This window comes from Notamacropus eugenii, chromosome 2 (genome assembly GCF_028372415.1).
Source record: "Notamacropus eugenii isolate mMacEug1 chromosome 2, mMacEug1.pri_v2, whole genome shotgun sequence".
NCBI lineage: Eukaryota > Metazoa > Chordata > Mammalia > Diprotodontia > Macropodidae > Notamacropus > Notamacropus eugenii.
This window is the reverse complement of record NC_092873.1, coordinates 311,798,169-311,817,117: the sequence shown is the minus strand read 5'-3', so window position 1 is coordinate 311,817,117 and position 18,949 is coordinate 311,798,169. Positions and strand designations below refer to the sequence as shown.

The window sequence follows — 18,949 nt, the reverse complement described above, 5'->3', positions numbered from 1 at the left end:
AGCTGAGTTAGGCTAGTTCTCAAGGTGCCAATTTCTTCAAGATTTTTTTGGTTCTCCTTTAGCAGGGAGCTGATCTGTTTTTCATGCTTCTCCCTTATCCCTCTCATTTCCCTTCCCAGTCTTTCCTCCACCTCTCTAACTTGATTTTCAAAATTCCTCTTGAGCTATTCCATGGCCCGAGTCCATTGGGTGGGCTGGGGCACAGAGTCCTTGATTTCTGTGTCTTTGCCTGATGGCAAGCCTTGTTCCTCCCCATCAGAAAGGAAGGGAGGAGGTGATTTTTCTCCCATAAAGTACCCTTCAATAGTTTTATTTCTTTTTCCTTTTCTTGGCATTGTCTCCCCCTAGTGGCTTGACCTCTGAATGTTCTCCTCACATCCACCTCGCCTCCTGGTCCTCCCAGCCAGCGTTTGGGGACTGAGATTCAAATGCTGCTTTCCGCCTTAGGATTTTTGGCGGGGGCAGGGCTGTTATTCAGTGTTAAATTAGGCTCAGGTGCTGAGGTCAGGGGCAGGGCCGCCTCTCTGGCTCAATTCCCTCAGGGGGTTTATACACAGACCTTCCACAATGGATCCAGGCTCCCGTCTGCAGCCGCCTCTCAGCCCCCACCTCCCGGGGGGGCCCGAGCTATGGGGGCACCACGCTCCCCTCCAACCCGCCAAAGAGACTCTCTCACCTACCCCCGTCAGTCACCTGTTGGTGGGGGGCCCGTGCAGCTGCTGAAGATCCCGCCTCCGGATCCCTCTCACAACTTTGTCTCTCGGAGCCGCGGCCGTCTCCGCCGCAGGTCCGGGCTGGGCACCATGTCTGCAGCGCAACGGACCTTTTGCGAGAGGTTTGCAGGTCCCTCTGTGGGTGGGGGGACCCGCGGGGCCGCTGGATCTCTTTCCGACGGTGTTGCTGCCGCAGCAGGGCTGTTCTCCTGTTCCGGCCCCGGCGCCCGGTCCCCCCGCGAGAGGTTTGCAGGTCTCTCCGGAACAGAAATCTCCCTTGCTCCAATATTCCGTGGTCTCTGGGTGCAGAATTCGCCCTGGGTTAGTCCCCTCTGCCGTTCTGTGTTTTGTGGGTTCGGAGCTATGTGTATGTGCGTCTTTCTACTTCGCCATCTTGGCTCCGCCCCCCCATTGGGAATTTAAGTCCTTGCATTGCAGTGAAGTTCTAAGTCTACCAGAAAAATCCTTCACACTCTGTGGTTGTTGCTGTGTACAAAGTTCTCCTGCATCAGCATCAGTTCATTTAAGTCTTTCCAGACGTCTGAAGTTTTCTGTTCATCATAGCACAATAGTATTCCATTACATTCATATACCACAGTTTATTCAGCCATTCCCCAATTGATAGGCATCCCCTTGATTTCTAGTTTTTGGCCACCACAAAGAGCTGCTATAAATATTTCTGTACATGTGGGACTCTTTCCTATTTTTGTGATCTCTTAGGGATACAGTCCTAGAAGCTGTATTGCTGGGTCAAAGGGTATGCACATTTTTGTAGCTGTTAGGGCATAGTTCCAAATGACTCTTCAGAATGGTTGGATCAGCTCACAGCTCCACCAACAATGAACTCTCCCACATTTTCTCCAACATTTATCATCTTCCAGTTTCCATGTCTTGTATAATATGACATGTTAGCCAATCTGATAGATATGATGTGGTACCTTAGTGTTATTTTGATTTGCATCTCCAATCAATAGTGATTTAGAGCATTTTTTCATATGACTATAGATAGCTTTAATTTCTTCCTCTGGAAACTGCCTGTTTATATCCTTTGACCATTTATCAATTGGGGAATGACTTGTATTTGTACATTTGGCTCAGTTCTCTTTATATTTTAGAAATGAGGCCTTTATCACAAACAACTAGTTGCAAAAATTCTTTCTCAGTTTTCTGCTTCCCTCTTAATCTTGGTTGCATTAACTTTGTGTTTGTGCAAAAACTGTTCAATTTAGTGTAATCAAAATTATCCATTTTGTACTGAATAATGTTTTCTGTCTCTTGTTTAGTCAAAAATTTCTCCATTCTCCATAAATATGATAAATATACTATTCATTGCTCCACTAATTTGTTTATAGTATCAATCTTTATACCTCGATCATGTACCCATTTGAACTTTATTCTTGTGTACAGTGTCAGGTATTGGTCTATTCCTAGCTTCCACCACACTGTTATCCAGTTTTCCCAGCAATTTTTGTTGAACAGTGAGTTCTTATCCCAGAAGCTGGGGTCCGTGGGTTTATCAAACAGATTGTTATATTTATTGACTACTGTGTTTTGAGCACCTAACCTATTCCACTGGTCTACCCCTCTGTTTCTTAGCCAGTACCAAATGGTTTTGATAATTGCTACTTTATAGTACAATTTGAGATCTGGTAGGGCTAGGGGTGGCAGTATTTTTACCTGCAACTGTGGATGTGTGAGTGTTGGATAATTGGTTATCACAGAGTACCAGTGGTAGGGTGGAGGTGGCCATTTAAAGTCATTGAAACGCAAGTGTGACTAATTTGGAAGTATTTACGTGAATTTGGTTATGGTAATTATAAAGCTCAACTTGTTTGAATCTTTAAGAGGAATCAAGTTAATCTCATTTGATTCTTGTCTCCAGCACTTGTCACAGAATCTTCATTGCTTCCATCTCAAGTTGTTTTTCACATTTCATGAAAACATAAGTTATAATGTGTAGCCTTAATTGATTCATAATATTAATTGAGAAGCAGCATGGTGTAGTGACATTTAGTGAGAGCGGGAAGAATGGTTACAATTATACAGAAACAAAGACAGAGATGAAGGAGGAAGAAGATTACAACATAATGGCCTCCTCTTTGGATTTGAAAGAAACCTGATCCAAGGGACACAAGCACTGCAGATAAACCTTCCCATCTGTCTTAGCATCCTTGCTGCCCACCTTGCCTGAACCGTCTCCCATGAGGAGCCCCAGCAGGCCCAGCCTCAGCCCTGCTATTCTCTTTGTAATCATTAGCACTTAAGGAATTCTTTACAATTACCTCTCATGTACCTTCTAGTCCCCTTCCTGGTCCATCAAATTTGAGATATTTAACAGTTTTTGTTAATCCACATTTCCGCTAAACATAGTTCATATCCTTGGATATCAGGGTGTCTTTGCCATCATATGAGATTTTAGTCTTTACTTTGCATGTGCTTGTCTTTCTGTCTCTGTACAAGCTGTGATTGTAGGATACCTTACTTTCTTGTTAGTTTTAAGGTCAGTTTGCTTCAAGTAATCTGTAGTGATCCAGACCCAGGACAAAGATAGTACTCAAAACAATGGTGTGATTCTTAGTCTTGGGGGCCCCTAAACGTAATAAAACCACCACAGCCATGTCTGTTCACACTACCTTCCATTCATGCCCATGCCTATAACCTTTAAGCTCCCTTCTTTATACCATCTCAGTCTATGGGATACACTCCCTACGGCTAGTGCAGTAGCTGCTACTCTTTCATGCCTGTTCTGCTTACTCTGCCCAGGGTAGATTTGTAGGCCCTTGGCTACTATCCATAGGAACTCTGTTGCTGTAGCTGCCATACCCTCCATTCTGGGAACTATTCCCATGGCTCATTGAACTTGCTGTTGGTAACTGACTCCTGGATGAGGCTAGATTCTCACTAATTATAAAAAGGCTGGCAGTGCTGGCTGCTGTTCTCACCTCTTGTTCGTCTCTACAGCATTGTAGCCTGTGTCCTAGTCTGTGCATGAAAGGAGCTGTAGATGATCTGACTAACCATAGATAACAGGACACTTTTGTTCTCCTCACTATCTTGGTTATGGATCTGATTGTTCTCTTTGAAGTAGCCTTGACAAGGCCCAGTGGGCTTAGGCCCAATCATCTTGTGGGGCTTGTTCAGGACTACATCCACACTGTTGGCGCCTGAACAACAGAAAACAATGTCATAGACCACTGACTTGAATTAAGGAAATGTCCTTGATGAATGAGTTGAAAATGTGTCCAGTTCATCTTACTTACAATAGTCAACATTTCAAGAGTGTGTGGTTAGACTTATTATGTATAGTATTTATCATAGTTATGATTAACAGTAAGTATTTCAGTCAGCAAATTCAAGGTACTCTTCTCAGGGCTAAGGATACAGGTACAAGAAGAGAGAAACAGTTTCAACCCATAAATTATGGACAGGATGAGCAATATGCCTGGATTGATGAGAACCTTGAATCGAATTAGACCAATTAGGAGACTGGTAATCTAGGGGAGGAAAGGCCTGGACTCAGGTGGCTGCTGTGTAAAATGGTAAAATGTTTAGAGTTTAAAAGGTTTAGATTTGGTAACTGATTGGATTTGTGAAGTGATGGAGACTGAACAGAATAACATGATGCTGAGATTGCAAATCAGAGGCCCCAGAAGGATGGTTGTTCTATTAAGTTTAGAAGAAAGGATGTTTAAAGGGGAAGATGTTTTACACATTGAATTAAGATATCTCCTAGGACATCCATTTTTAAATGTCCTATAGGCAGTTGGTGATTTGGGACTGAAGCTTGAAAGGAAAAGACGAGTTCTTTATATGTCACTCTGGTTCTGCGTCATCTGCATAGAGATGAAGGTTAAACCTGTAGGAGCTAAGGAGGTTTCAGAGTATAGAAAAGACTGAACCAGGACATAATCTTGGGGAGGATGCAGATTTAGAGCATGTGATATGAGGATGATGAGGCAGCAAAGACATAGAAGGGTGGTTCTCAGACAAGTAGGACAGTAGTGTCAAAAGATCCTCATGAGAATAAAGCATTTGGGAGGAGAGAGTGTTCATCAACAAGTCTCAAATAAAAAGGAATGAGATGGAGAAAAGATCATGAGCTATGGGAATTAAGCAGTCGATTTTGAGAGCAGTTGTGTGAATGAGGAGAGAAACTGGAAGCAGTGAACATAGAAGACTTTTTCAAAATGCTATTATAATTTAACCCAATCTTGACAAATTTGAAAAGAATTTTCCTTTTACTGTTTCTTTCTTTTTCTTGGTTGTAGGATGTAAGTTGTCCAATAAGGCAAGTTCCTACAGGTAAAAAGCAGGTGCCTTTGAATCCAGACCTCAACCAAACAAAACCAGCAGCAAATTGTCCATCCCTTGCTGTTTCAAGTAATGAATTTGAACCTAGTAATAGCCATATGGTGAAGTCTTACTCATTGCTATTTAGAGTGACTCGTCCAGGAAGAAGAGAGTTTAATGGAATGATTAATGGAGAAACCAATGAAAATATAGGTAATTTTGATAGCACTTTTGTCAGATTTTGTCCTGGAGACAGAATATGCTTTGTTTCTGGAAAGTTGATTGATCTCATCGTTCTTTTAAAGAATCAGAAACTGTGCATAAGTAGTTTGGTTTTTTTTTTTTAGCTAACTTTTATAATGGAGAAAACAATTGTTTGGATTATACTAAATGTACTTAAATATATGTATTACAGTCTAGTATGACACAGCTTTTAAAATGTTATGAAATTCTTTGATTTGGGGAAATCTCAGACTTTTATGCATAGGTATAATTTTTTGTCCTGTTACCCCAACATATATGCTTCAAACTATCTTTGTCAGGCGTTCGGGGAAAATAATTTTGCTCATTGTTGAAGCAAAGTTTATGCAACAAATATTATTACTAGGATGTTTATAAATTTTTGTTTTTTGAAATATTTTGCCATGTTTTAATGCTAAGATAACCTTTGCTTTCAAATTTAAATTTTGAACTTATTCACCTCTCTACATATCTAAATTATGAGAAAGATGCTTTTCAAATTTAGATGTCAATGAAGAACTTCCAGCTAGAAGAAAACGAAACTCTTCAAATCGTGAAGATGGGGAAAAGACTTTTGTAGCACAGATGACTGTATTTGATAAAAACAGGTAATAAGAACTTGGGGTGAAAATATTAAGTTTGGATACTTTGGGTACTTAAAAATGACAAAATGTAATTGTCAGTATTAAATCGAGTGAGTCACTAGATTTAAGTCCATTCGCTTGATTATGCAGTCATTCATACACACACATACATACACACACAGAAACTTGAATACTTACTGTAACACAAGGTTTATTTTGACTTTTCTGTCTTATTAACATAAAAATTCTTGAGCATACCTGCAAGATATGTATAATACTGTATGAGGTATTATGAGATTTCCAGGATTTTTGTTAGGTATTCTTGCACTTGTCTGTGATCTGTTGTGTCTGTTCAAGGGCAAATATAGAGTACAATCTATGTGAATAATTGCACTGATTGAACATTCCTTTTGGGGGTGAGGTGCTAATTTGCATTTAGGATTTAGTTTCCAGTTTCTGGGGACTTTAAGCAGCTTTGGTCCAGAGAAGGTGGAAACAGGTAACTTATATTTCCAGCTTATTGTACTAGGTGCAGGGGTGGGGAACCTTTCACCTCATGTGACCTTGTAGGTCATTGGGTATGACTTTTTGACTGCGTTCAAGTTTTACAGAAGAATTTCTTTCATTAAGGGGATTTTTTCTGTGAAGTTTGGATTCAAAGGACCATACACTCCCTAGCCCTTTGGTGTATACCTGAAGGTTTGGAGATAGTGGAAAGTAATTACTGGTTCAGGCTGCACAATAGTAGTTGTCATTCTTGGCTGCTAACCCAGGGGAGATAGTAGAAAAGCAAGATATTTGGTGTTTAGAGGCAGTTGAGCAAAGAATGAGAGGAGGGTGAGAGTTGAATAGTTCTCCCTTATTACTCAGGTTAATAATGGCAAGTAGCTCTGGCTGGTCCCTTTAGAACCCTTGCATGATTTCACACATTCAGAGTCTTCTTACTTTAGTGAATGATGGTAACGGAGAAACTATCCCTTTGTCCTTTTTTATTTTTGATTAAGTTGATTAACATTTTGGTTGTTTTTATATAGAATAAAAAGGGAGATAAAAGGCTTCCATTCTGAATTATTATTTCTTATTACATTAATATTTATAATTTTGATTCATATTGTGTTCCCTAGTAAAATGTAGGATTCTTGAAGGCAGGTACTATTTTGATTTTGTCTTTGAATGCCTAACACTTAACATGGTAAATTGAGGTTCTTCATACATAAATGTTAACCAGATTCATTCATGAGTTAGAAAATATTTCATTTTTTTACATGTGTATCAGGATATCCTTTTTTGCTAATAAATTAGCATAGTCAAGCAAAATAAAGCCATACTTTTGCCATGCCCAGAAATGCAAATCTGATTCTGTGTCTTGAATCCACTACTATTTTATGAAGAGGTGGGTAGCATGCTTATGCTGTCATGGTTGGTCATTTTTTTTTTAGGTGTTTCTAAGTCTTTAAAAGTTGCTATATTTTAATATAATTTAAATGATTTTCTTATTTCCATGTATTTTACTTTACATCAGGCATGTTTGTTGGCAGTTATTGAATGTTCTTATTAATAACTGAAGTCTACAAAAGGAACCATTGTTTTTTTCTCCAGCTGATAAATATGAATGTTAACCTGTTATTAAGCTGATGAGATTTAATTGATTGATAGAATTTATTTTTAATTATATAATCAGTATTACAGAAGGCTAGAGCTGAGAAGACCCTTAGAAATGGTAGTACAAACCTCAGTCTAGAGTCTATAAGTAAATTACTTGTTCATAAGCCACGTACCATTTTCTTCCTGCAAACTTTTGTCAGCCTTAATAGAAATTTAAGTTTGACTAACAGCTGTTAAAAACAAGTATTTTTTTGTGAAAACTGAGCTGTTCACATATTTACACGTAGATAATAATGTATTTTTAAATTCAAATTTTATTTGCAGTAGGACATTGTCTTCCCATTTCTCCCCCAGTGAGAAAAACAAGACCCATTACAAATGTGTATTCTCAGATTCTATTCGTATACCTTTAAGGAATGATGTGTGTTCCAATTTAATTTTTTGTAAATAACAGCATTTACTTTCAAAGTGCTTTTTATGATATAAAAGACTCTAGTTATGCCAAATAACGAACAAAACTTAATTCAAAGTGTGTTTGCCTAATAGGCGATTGCAACTTCTAGATGGAGAATATGAAGTAGCCATGCAGGAAATGGAAGAATGTCCAATCAGTAAGAAAAGAGCAACATGGGAAACAATTCTTGATGGGAAAGTATGTAGTTACAATTCTGTTTTTTGATACATTTTGATTTAAGCATTATGTGTGTTATATACAAAATTTTCTGTGTCCTCATCCTCATCCAGTGTTGTTTATGCCCACATCTTTTCATAAATATTCCTTAGGAAGTCATCTGAAATGGTGGAATCCTGATTCTTTTGGTGTTTTATGAATGCTGTTTCAATATTTGGGCTGTGTATCAACTGGAACTTGAGTGCATTAGTGATAGAAATTTTGTGATTTAAATTCTCAGGGAATTGGGTTTTGTGATTTATAAATAGGACAGTACATGCATGTAACCTTTTAAGATAACTTTTAGAAATGGTACTAATTTGATATGGTCCCTGGTTGTAATTGTACTCATAAGGAAAAATAGTACTTAGTCTAGAATGCCCTATTTACCTCTTAAATTGCTTTCATTTCTTTTATCAAACTCAGTGGTAACAAACAGCCTTGTTGACAATACATTTATTTATTGCTGTTCCGAAATGTTCAGCACTTTCATTTGCCCTTTCAAATAAAGACTCATAGCTGTAGGTTGGATTTTAAAGTGGAAAAGTCTGGAATTAGTTTTGAAGTTTTGATGTAATAATTTGGAAACAATGAAGCTTAGCTAAGTTTGTAACTTGAGAATGATGAGGGATGTAGAAGTTTACTACATTTATATTTGCGGTGTAGAGTTTGAAGTAAAAACAATCAGAGATAGCACCAATATGTTGAATCATTGGATAAATTCTCATAAAGTTATAGGGAACTTTAGGGGAAGGGTAGGCATGTTGCTTTAGGTAGGGGAAATCATGAGTTTGAGAGGTAACAAGCATTGAAATGTGGAATTGTGGAGGACACAACTGTTGACATAGCTCTTGTATGTCAGGGAAGTGGATACAATTGGTTTTACACTTTAGAGACTTTGATTTTTGGGGAGCTCTCCAGCAGGATAGGGTAGAGTAGGGTAGAGGCCCTCATAATTGGGGTTGGGGAAGGAAGCAAAATCATTGAAAGAAATAGAGAGACTTAGGATATAAGATAATTACACGCCAAGCTGTGTGCTAAGCACTAGCAATGTCAATATAAGGAAGCAGTCCCTTTAAGAGGAGAACACTACAAAATGTTACTATAAGTAATGAAGTCATTCACATTATTGGAATTGTATGATCCATTCATTTTGACTGTAGGTTTAAAGTGCAGAAGATCAAATGAAAGGTTTTGGTTGGGTACTTGAAATGTAGAAGGGAAAGGAGCAAGTATTTGGAAGCATATCAGGAAGGAGTAGTAACTAGAACAGAGTTCAGTGCTGGAAAAACAATTTTACTGAGGCTGAAGGAAAGGACTAATGATAATCATAGAGACATATCAGTATGAACATTCGGTCATTATTTAGCATCCATCTTAGTTTTTTTCTTTTTTAGAGGCTACCTCCATTTGAAACATTTTCTCAGGGACCTACACTGCAGTTCACTCTTCGTTGGACAGGAGACACCAATGATAAATCTACAGCTCCTATAGCAAAACCTCTTGCAACCAGAAATTCAGAGAGTCTCCCTCAAGAAAATAAGCCTGGTTCTGTCAAACCCCCTCAGAGTATAGGTGAGCAGATATTTCTTCATAATATTAGAGATAGAACTAACAATTATGGCATTTCAGATATCTATCCGTGACTATCACTCACTTTGTAACAGATTTTTTTGAAATTGTTGAGCAAAATCAGTGCATCTTCCAACTCAAGGGAATATGGGCAACATTGTTTGCATACTATTGGATTTTTTTCTGCTCTTAAAATTCAAGTTTAGTAATTGAATTCTATCCACAGCTTGCAGTTTTGTTTTTGTCTTTGTTTTGTTGTGGTTCTCATAGGATCATAGGACCTTAAGTCACTGAAAGTACCTACTTAATTATTATGTTGTCCAGCAGAATCAGATATGAGAGCACGAAATATATAAAAACAAGGTTGTTGTATTAGGATACTCTGGGCATCTGATTGTTTCATGATGTATTCTTTTATTGAGTCTTATTTTCATTAACTAGAAATAATCAATTTTCAGCTGTGAAAGAATCATTATCTGCAGACCTTCAAACAAGAAAAGAAAAGGATATTTTAAATGAACCTAGACAAAAGTTACGAATATTTTACCAGGTAAGCAATGTGGTTATTTTGAAGACTCAAAAGTCTTGTTTTTTAAGGGGAGGAAAAGGTGGAAGGGGAAATGTTTTAGATTCTCAGCATGGTTTAAATGGGCTTTAAAAGCTTCATTTAGACTGTTTAGTTTTTACAGAAGGGAGGTAAGATGGTCAAATATTTTAAAATATGCCAAGTTTCTACTTTCTCATTTTCCAGTTCCTTTATAACAACAATACGAGACAGCAGACTGAGGCCAGAGATGACTTGCATTGCCCTTGGTGCACATTGAATTGCCGGAAGCTTTATAGTTTACTTAAACATCTGAAACTCTGTCACAGCAGATTTATCTTCAATTATGTTGTAAGTAAGCTTTCTTGTTTTAGTTTTCAATAAGTTAAAATACGTGAAATATTTCATTTTTGTTCAGTGGTGTTGGATTCTAAATGACTCCATTTGAGATTTTCTTGTCAAAGTTACCGAAGTGATTTGCCATTTCCTTCTCCAGTTCATTTTACAGATGAGGAACTGGGTCAAAGTGGGTTAAGTGACTTGTCCAAGGTCATACAGCTAGTATCTGGAGCAAGATTTGAATTTCTGAGGATGAATCTTCCTAATTCCAGGCCCAGCACTCTTATCTACTGCACCACCTAGCTGCCCCAACATGAAATATGCCTTGTGAAATGAGTAAATTATACACTGCAACATTTAAAAAAAGTTTCATCCTTTGTCCAAAAAGTAGTCTCTACATGTAAAAAATGCTGAATATAATTATTTGTATTATTTCTGAAAATCTTGTCAAGTGGATTGCATAATAACTTAGGTAACATACTATACAGGCTTCAGGACATAAGTAGTTTTTTTTTTCCCCTTCAATGCCTTCTGACTACCAATTCCTGTTTCTTATATTTTGGAATAAAAAGATAATTTTGGGTTAGATTATGGGGGAGCTGTAAGAATCAATATATTGCCAGGTGTCACTATGCTAAATGCCTGTAAAAGGAGAAACATTTACTTTTGGTGATGAAATTGAATTTTAGAATTCTTGAGATCCTATGTTTTTTAACTAATGGGTTTAATATTTGTTGTTACAGTATCATCCGAAAGGTGCTAGAATAGATGTTTCTATCAATGAGTGTTATGATGGCTCCTATGCAGGGAATCCTCAGGATATTCATCGTCAGCCTGGGTTTGCCTTTAGTCGTAATGGGCCTGTAAAGAGAACACCTATCACACACATTCTTGTATGTAGGTATGTAAAAAGGTCAGAGAGCACATACTTGACTTCTTATTCCTAAAGGGTCATTTTGGAGGAAATAGAAGATTGCTATAACAAAGTACTGTTTTAGGTGGAAAACTTCTCATCTAGATTTGCAAATGTTAATGGTTTTATTTCAGTGCATTATTTGACTTGTAGAATCCATAATTGTATCACTGCTTTTCCCCCTTCAGTTCTGTGGGGGAAGGGGAAATATATGTTCTGCTGTGTTAATAATAGGTAAGTTTCAGGAATTGAGGGGCTGCTTTGTGACCATCCCCCTACCACAACTACAGGTTCTTGGCTTTCTGGATTTCTCTCTTGGTGGAAGCTTATCTCTGTCCACTTCACATCTCTGTTGGTTGTCTCAGGAAGAGGGTAAAATATGGGGTAGTGGAAAGGGAATACAAAGTATTTGACCTAATGGATTGAGGAAACAGAATTCGATGTGATTACTAATTTTTAAGACATTGTCCAAGAAATTTAAATTCTATGTACTTGTTACTTCATCCTGAAAAACGTGGATATTGAACTAGATCATCTTTAAGGTCCCTCCTTGCTCTGAAAACCTGTGGAGCTGGACAGTAGCACAGCACTGACTAGCACTGGTCTGTATACTGAGCTGAAAATGAAGGGAAATTAATCACGTTTTCTTCTGCCTGTATTTTATACCTTTTTTTCCCCCAAGACTCTTTGTGGTTAATTGTAGCTTTAGGTGCCAAATAATTTATCATTTTTATTTTCTTCTACCTTTCCCATCTTCCCTTTGCCATCCTCTGTCATTTCTGTTTCTTGAATCATTTCTCTGTGGAATTATCTTGAATGCCTTTGATCTAAGAGCTATAGAATACAGATGGAAAAGAATTTTTTTTTATATTGCATGAGATGCACATAATTGGCTCATTTGTGGTCCTTTTTCTATTCAGTTTAAATGTTCCTGTTATACTAAAGCTATCTGTTCATTTATATCTGTTTTTTATGGTTATCTCAACAGACCAAAACGTACAAAAGCAAGTATGTCTGAATTTCTCGAATCTGAAGATGGAGAAGTAGAACAGCAACGAACATACAGCAGTGGACACAACCGGCTCTATTTCCATAGTGACACTTGTTTACCACTCCGCCCCCAAGAAATGGAAGTAGATAGTGAAGATGAAAAGGATCCAGAATGGCTCAGAGAAAAAACCATTACTGTAATTTTCAGTTTTAATAACCTAAAAAAGTTGAAAAGTTGTGTTTACTTTGGTCATTCCTAAAAAACTAGTACATAACATTGCAAATTGGGTGATTATGGAATTGAGTGATATTCCACAGAAATAGGACAGATGGGACCTGTTCCAAATTTTGGAGCCCCAGCCACCATATTTCTCACTTTCCACCTTAGGTGATGAACTGGAGGTTTTAAACCTAGAAAATTTGCATGCTTCCATTTAGACTTGGGATCTCACTCCAAGATGTGTTTGGCTGTTCTGTGTTTAATCTTTTAAAGTTAATGCTGCATTGAGACTTTGGAATACCCTGTTATGTAGTCTTATGATAATTGGGTTTTAGTAGTGTACTTTTCATTTACCTGATAAATCTAAAGATTTTATCAACTAAATTTTTGTTAATCTGATGACTAGTTCTAATTTTTAAAGCATTGATGCCTTACTGTGCCAATCCTTTGTGTGATGTGTATTGTGACTGCTTTGATGCCTTCTCTTGGTCAGTTTATTTTATTTATATTTATGTTATTTATAAATGCATTTCATTTTGTCTGAATTTAAAATAAATGTCTTAGACTTACAGTAATCAAAATGAGATACAAACCCATATCCGTCTCCACTGTACTGTCCACTTTTCCCTCCCTCAGTGGTATTTATCCTTGATTTAATTTTTCATATTTCCTTGTAGCAAATTGAAGAATTTTCTGATGTTAATGAAGGAGAGAAAGAAGTGATGAAATTATGGAATCTACATGTCATGAAGCATGGGTGGGTTATTTTGAAGTCATGTAAATACGTGAATTCTTAAATCCCCTCGGTGTGTGTGTAGACTTATACTGGACTTTGGATACTTCTCTGAGTCTCTTCCCATATGACCTTGGCTCATTTCCTTTAAATGTGTAGTTATTGTTTGGACTTGTGGAGCCCAGAGAGCCCAGAGTCAGAAAGACCTGACCTCAGATCCTGCTTCAGACACTGAGTAGCTGGGTGATTCCTGAGCAAGTCCTTCTGCCTCTTATTGCCCAACTGTCAAGTGGGGATAATAGTGGCACTCACCTCGATGACTGTTGTGAGAATTAAAACAGAATATCTAAGTGCTTGGCCTAGGGCCTGGTACACAAGAGGTGCTTAACAAGTGTTTATTCTCTTGCCCTTCCGGTTCTGGATTTAAGATCTTATGACTGTAGCCTTACAAAGAAAGGAGAAACCCGTTCTCCTGAATGGAAATGTACTTTAAATTGACTACTTTGAATTCTAGGTTTTCAATTTAATATGACAACTATTTGCACTTCCACTTCCAACATGTAATTTGCATTCATGTCACACGTGCATCATTAGGTAGCAACAGCAGTACTTGAGGAACTCTCTTAGGGAGTCTCTGTGTAGTTAGGATTTCCCCAAATCTCTGTTCTCCAACATGAGCCTCATGCAACCTTATTTTTCTTGCCCGATATTACAGATAGCCTCTTAATTGTTCTCTATGCCTTAAGGCCTACCCCTTCCCTAATTAATCCTTCTTCCACACAGTTCCCAAAGTGATTTTTCTAAGGTACAGTTTTGATCATGTCACTTCCTTCTTGATAGATTCCAGTGGCTCTCTGTAATCTTTAAGGGCAAATATAAAAAAAAAAGTCTGTCTGGCATTCAGATGCTTTACAACTTGGCTGTAACCTATCCTTTAGTCATCAGCTATTACATGACTCCCTTCTAGCCTTCTTGCTGTATTTTATGTCTTTGCATGAACTGTCATTCCCCCCCTCCCCCCAATAGAAGGCTATGCCTCACCTCTGTACCTTGGTATCCCTAGTTACTTTCAAAAATCACCATCCCACCATGTAGTGCCTTCCCCTCCAAAATTAGCTCTTTAGATGTGTACAGGACTCCCCTATTTCCCATCTATTTTTGTCTGGCTGGCACATTCGGCATTCATTTACTCTGATCTAGGCTTATCTCCTTCAGTGCAGCTTATTTCACTACCAATCCAAATGCTTCAGTCACCATCTGTAGGGGTAAAAACTGCTCTATGTGGTAATCATCACCATGATCATCATGAGGGCTGGGAAAAATTAGAGTCATCTATTTTGGTGTGGAGCTTAGGGAAATTATGCAAGCTGAAGGAAAATAGAACAATTGTGCAAAAAACATCCTTTTTGTTTGCCATCTTTGTATGTTGTCATGATGCATCCTGTTGTAATAATATTTCTATAAACGTTGATGAGATTCAGTCAACTCAAAACCTAAGTAGTAAAAAAAACCAAAATGGTCATTTAAACAACTGATTGTTTCAACATGCTCTCTAGAAGAAGAATTGACAAAGGGCACTGCTAGCTAGCCTTGATAATTGGGTTCTTTGATACCTTGTCAATGACATGTTTGGTTTTTTGTTGTTTTTTTTCTGTTGTTACACAGGTTTATTGCTGACAATCAAATGAATCATGCCTGTATGCTGTTTGTAGAGAATTATGGACAGAAAATCATTAAGAAGAATCTCTGTAGAAACTTCATGCTTCACCTGGTCAGCATGCATGACTTTAATCTCATTAGCATAATGTCAATAGACAAAGCTGTCACCAAGCTCCGGGAAATGCAACAGAAATTAGACAAAGGAGAAACTGCTCTCCCTGCAAGTGAGGAGTCTCCGGAAGAGCAAAATGGGACCTCCAACGGATACAGCGACCTTCACCCAAGGGACAGAATTGCAGACACCGACACAGTCTCAGGGGTTTCAAAACAGAGTAAGAAACAAAAACTCTGAAAGGCAATGCTGATCCCGGGTGATGGACAAACACTGAAAAACATTTTGGGGAATACACTCTTTAGGAAGAGCTTCTCTTCTCTTTTGTTTTGTAAATCATAAGTTCCAAGCAGGCACTGTTAGGTGAAGTAAATGATTTCAACCAAGACATCGTATCAAGGTTCACTTGGCTTCATTATGCAAGTACTCCATGTATATCAGTTGTAGTGATGTCGTTGCAATATTCTTCACTTTGAGCATGAAAAGCAATACTACACCAAAAGCTTTTTTGTAACTTGAGTGATTAATGTCTTATGATATTGAATTGATAATATAAAAATGTACACATAGATAAATTATAAGTTTCTGCATTTGTGACTTGTTTTCCTACTTTGTAATTGTGAAACATTGGGGTGGGAATTGGAATAGAATTCACTTTTTAAGCAATTTAGACATCCAATTAGATTTTGGCAAAATTATGCGCATTACTGTTTTCAGCCTGACCTTGATCCTTGCTTCTTGAAATCATTTATCAATTTTGAATGAAGAGTCACAAATTTGGACATAGTTGTACATCCAACAGATTCAGTTACACTTTTTGAAAAGATAAGCTAGCAATTCTTTGATGTGTGCCTGTTTGGGAACATGGTGGACTTTTCACCTTCGATAACACAAGCTACCAAGCAGAATTGTTTGGTTTTGTTTCTGGCAGTGTGTTTGTATGTGGATAATTTTGATGCATTGCTCACCCAGTGTATTCTTTTAAACTTGAACGTTTTGCTATATATATTTTTTTTAATTAAATTACTACATATTGAAAATTCAGGCTACCACATCTTCTCATTAGCATTGTATCATAGCATACTGAGTGAAGAATTTTCAGATGCTAATTTGAAAAAGGGGAGGAACTCCCTGTGAGCTTGAACAGAGAAGCTGTTCCACATGTGAGTGCTTACCCCAGCAGGCCCCTCACTCCATACATGCTCATCTGAACAGTCCTGAGCAGTTTCACCCTTTGGTTGCACACATTTACAGTTGAATTTTCTCTAGTGGGAAGTTGTTTCACTACTGGCACAATGTCAGCACCAATGAGTTTTTATTCCAACTCCAAGCACTGTGGTTGAGAGACATCACCTCAATTTTTTATTATCCTTAAGATATTGCATTTTCATATTCTTTATTTATAAAGGAACAATGCTGCTGTAAATACAGGTATTTTTAATTTTTTATTTCATTCCTCCACCATCAGATGCAGTTCCCTATTTTGTTTAGTGAAGGGGATATATAAGCTTTCTAATGGTGTCTTCAGAAATTTATAAAATGTAAATACTGATTTGATTGGTCTTTAAGATGTGTTTAACTGTGAGACTATTTAACTAATGGTGTGGATGTGATTTGTCATCCAGTATTAAGTTCTTAGTCACTGATTTTTGTGTAAAAATAGGAAAGAGGGAAACTGCAGCTTTCATTACAGACTCCTTGAGTTGTCAGCTCTCCAGTGAGGATTTCTCATAACTCATTATGCCTCCGGGTAGTGGATCTCAAGCATTTCTCTCTGGCTTTAATTTGCTAAAGCTGTGCACATATGTAAAAAAATAGATTATTTTAGGGGAGATGTAGGTCTAGAATTATTGCTTATGTCATTTCTTAAGCAGTTATGCTCTTAATGCTTAAAAGAAGGCTAGCATTGTTTGCACAAAAGTTGGTGATCCCCCCAAAAAATAGTAATGAAATTACTTCTGTTGAGTAAACTTTTTATGTCATCTTATGATAAAAGCTGAAAAAATCCCTTTGTTTCTATTTATAAAAAGATGCCTTTTCTATATGTACCCTTGATGAGAGATTTTGAAGAAATCATGTAAGCTGGTCAAGCATTTGAATGGTACAGTAGATGTGTTTAACAAAATGGGAAAAAAAAGTTAAGTTGTTGAAATGGACCTTTGTTTTTACATTAAATGTTTATTTGAAATCAAATGATTTTGTACATAAAGTTCAATACTATAAAAGTTGTATTCTCTTCTTTTTTCTATGTTGAACTATCTCAAGAAACTGCTGTTTCTAATAACCAGAATCCAGCCACGTATTGGCTATCAAGATACAAATTCACAATCACAATTTATTCCCTTTTCTACAGCACTATTAATATTACTGTTTTCTTAAGCAGATCATTTTTGCTATTTTTTTGTATTTAATATAGAACTTATCTTGAGGAGGAAAAGTTTGATGTTTAGAACCCAGGGAGACTATGGAAGGATTTTGTCTCTATATTTGCACTTCTGTACTGACCACTACAAAAGGGGGATTAACTGACTTTTATGTAGAAATTAACTTTTTTCACTTTATTGACCATAAGAAAAACTGGGGTTTTTTTCTTCTTTGGAGGCAATTGGGGTTAAGTGAATCACACTACTGCTGTCTGAGGCCAGTTCTGATTCCAGGACTGGCATTTTGTTATCTACTTCACCCTGAGCGGCATGCCCCCTTGGCTTTCCTTAAAAGTACGTTAGTGGACTTTTCTGAAACTTGTTTTCCTAAGAAAAGCTGCTTTCAGAGTTATAAGAAACCTACCATACATATATATATATATGTTTTTTGTCCTGTGGGACCAAGAGGCAACTGTTTGAATGAAGCAAGCAGCCTTTTTGGGTTTATACTCTTAATAGAAAAGGAGGGCACAAAATCTTTGGGTACTGAATTCATTATTAAGTCATCATATGTTCTAAAGAAGTAATTGTCTACCTTTTTAGTTTTGTTAGCAGAGATGATCAAAGAGAACATGGGAATTTTCAATTAAGCAGTTGGGATAGAAGTCAGGTTGCCAAGAAGTTGGATAGTCAGGAAATGAGTAAAGGCCCTTTATATGCTTAAGTTGCCTGAAACGCAACTATAGAGGAAGGTTTTGGAAGAAAAACTTGATCCCCATGAACCTATTTTTCATTGTTGGCAAATCTGTTTCTGGTGACTGAAAACAGTTCTAGGGTACTGAGCTGCTTTTTTTTGACATGAGAAAGCTCATGACTTCAAACATTTAGACCCTTAGCTAAAGAAAGCTGCCACTGATCAGTGACACTCAGTTTCCACGTTGGTTTGAACTTTAGCCATTTTAAATTCTAGAATCAGGTATTGGTTAATATCCTCTGTACCATTTATTTTTATGAGCTTGGTGGCCTCTTAATCCACACATTTTGAGAAAGTGTTGACCTTGACACAAGATGTACACTGACATTCATTAGCTAAGTGAAGCTTAGCAACACAAAACCTCAGTCTCCTCAAATGAAAAATGGGAATAACTGCTTATACTACCTACTTCACAGGATAGTTGTGAGAAAAACTTTGGCAAATCTCACAGTCCAAGTTAAAGATTTCTCCAGGGGGGGAATAGATTAAAGGAGTACATGAGTTTCAATAACTTTGATGAAGCTTTCATGTTGGTTTATGAATGACATTTTTCTAAACGCTAAATTTTATGTTAAGTTTTCAATTACTCCACATAAAATGTCCTAGGTTATTTCAATCCAAAAAATATGACTAAACAAAAGATGGTTT

General features: G+C 37.3%; 1 protein-coding gene across 1 annotated transcript in view; it reads left to right on the top strand.

The window, feature by feature from the left end:
• The window catches only part of SUZ12 (SUZ12 polycomb repressive complex 2 subunit), a 40,918-nt gene extending 23,509 nt beyond the window's left edge, over nt 1–17,409 (top strand). Inside the window, exons 7-16 of the mRNA XM_072644992.1 lie at nt 4,982–5,216; nt 5,749–5,851; nt 7,979–8,084; nt 9,500–9,677; nt 10,133–10,224; nt 10,426–10,569; nt 11,301–11,458; nt 12,459–12,657; nt 13,358–13,437; nt 15,079–17,409. Coding sequence (XP_072501093.1) covers nt 4,982–5,216; nt 5,749–5,851; nt 7,979–8,084; nt 9,500–9,677; nt 10,133–10,224; nt 10,426–10,569; nt 11,301–11,458; nt 12,459–12,657; nt 13,358–13,437; nt 15,079–15,424 — 1,641 coding nt within the window. The 3' untranslated portion in view covers nt 15,425–17,409. The remainder of the gene's footprint in view (nt 1–4,981; nt 5,217–5,748; nt 5,852–7,978; nt 8,085–9,499; nt 9,678–10,132; nt 10,225–10,425; nt 10,570–11,300; nt 11,459–12,458; nt 12,658–13,357; nt 13,438–15,078) is intronic.
• Nucleotides 17,410–18,949: the final 1,540 nt, after the last annotated feature.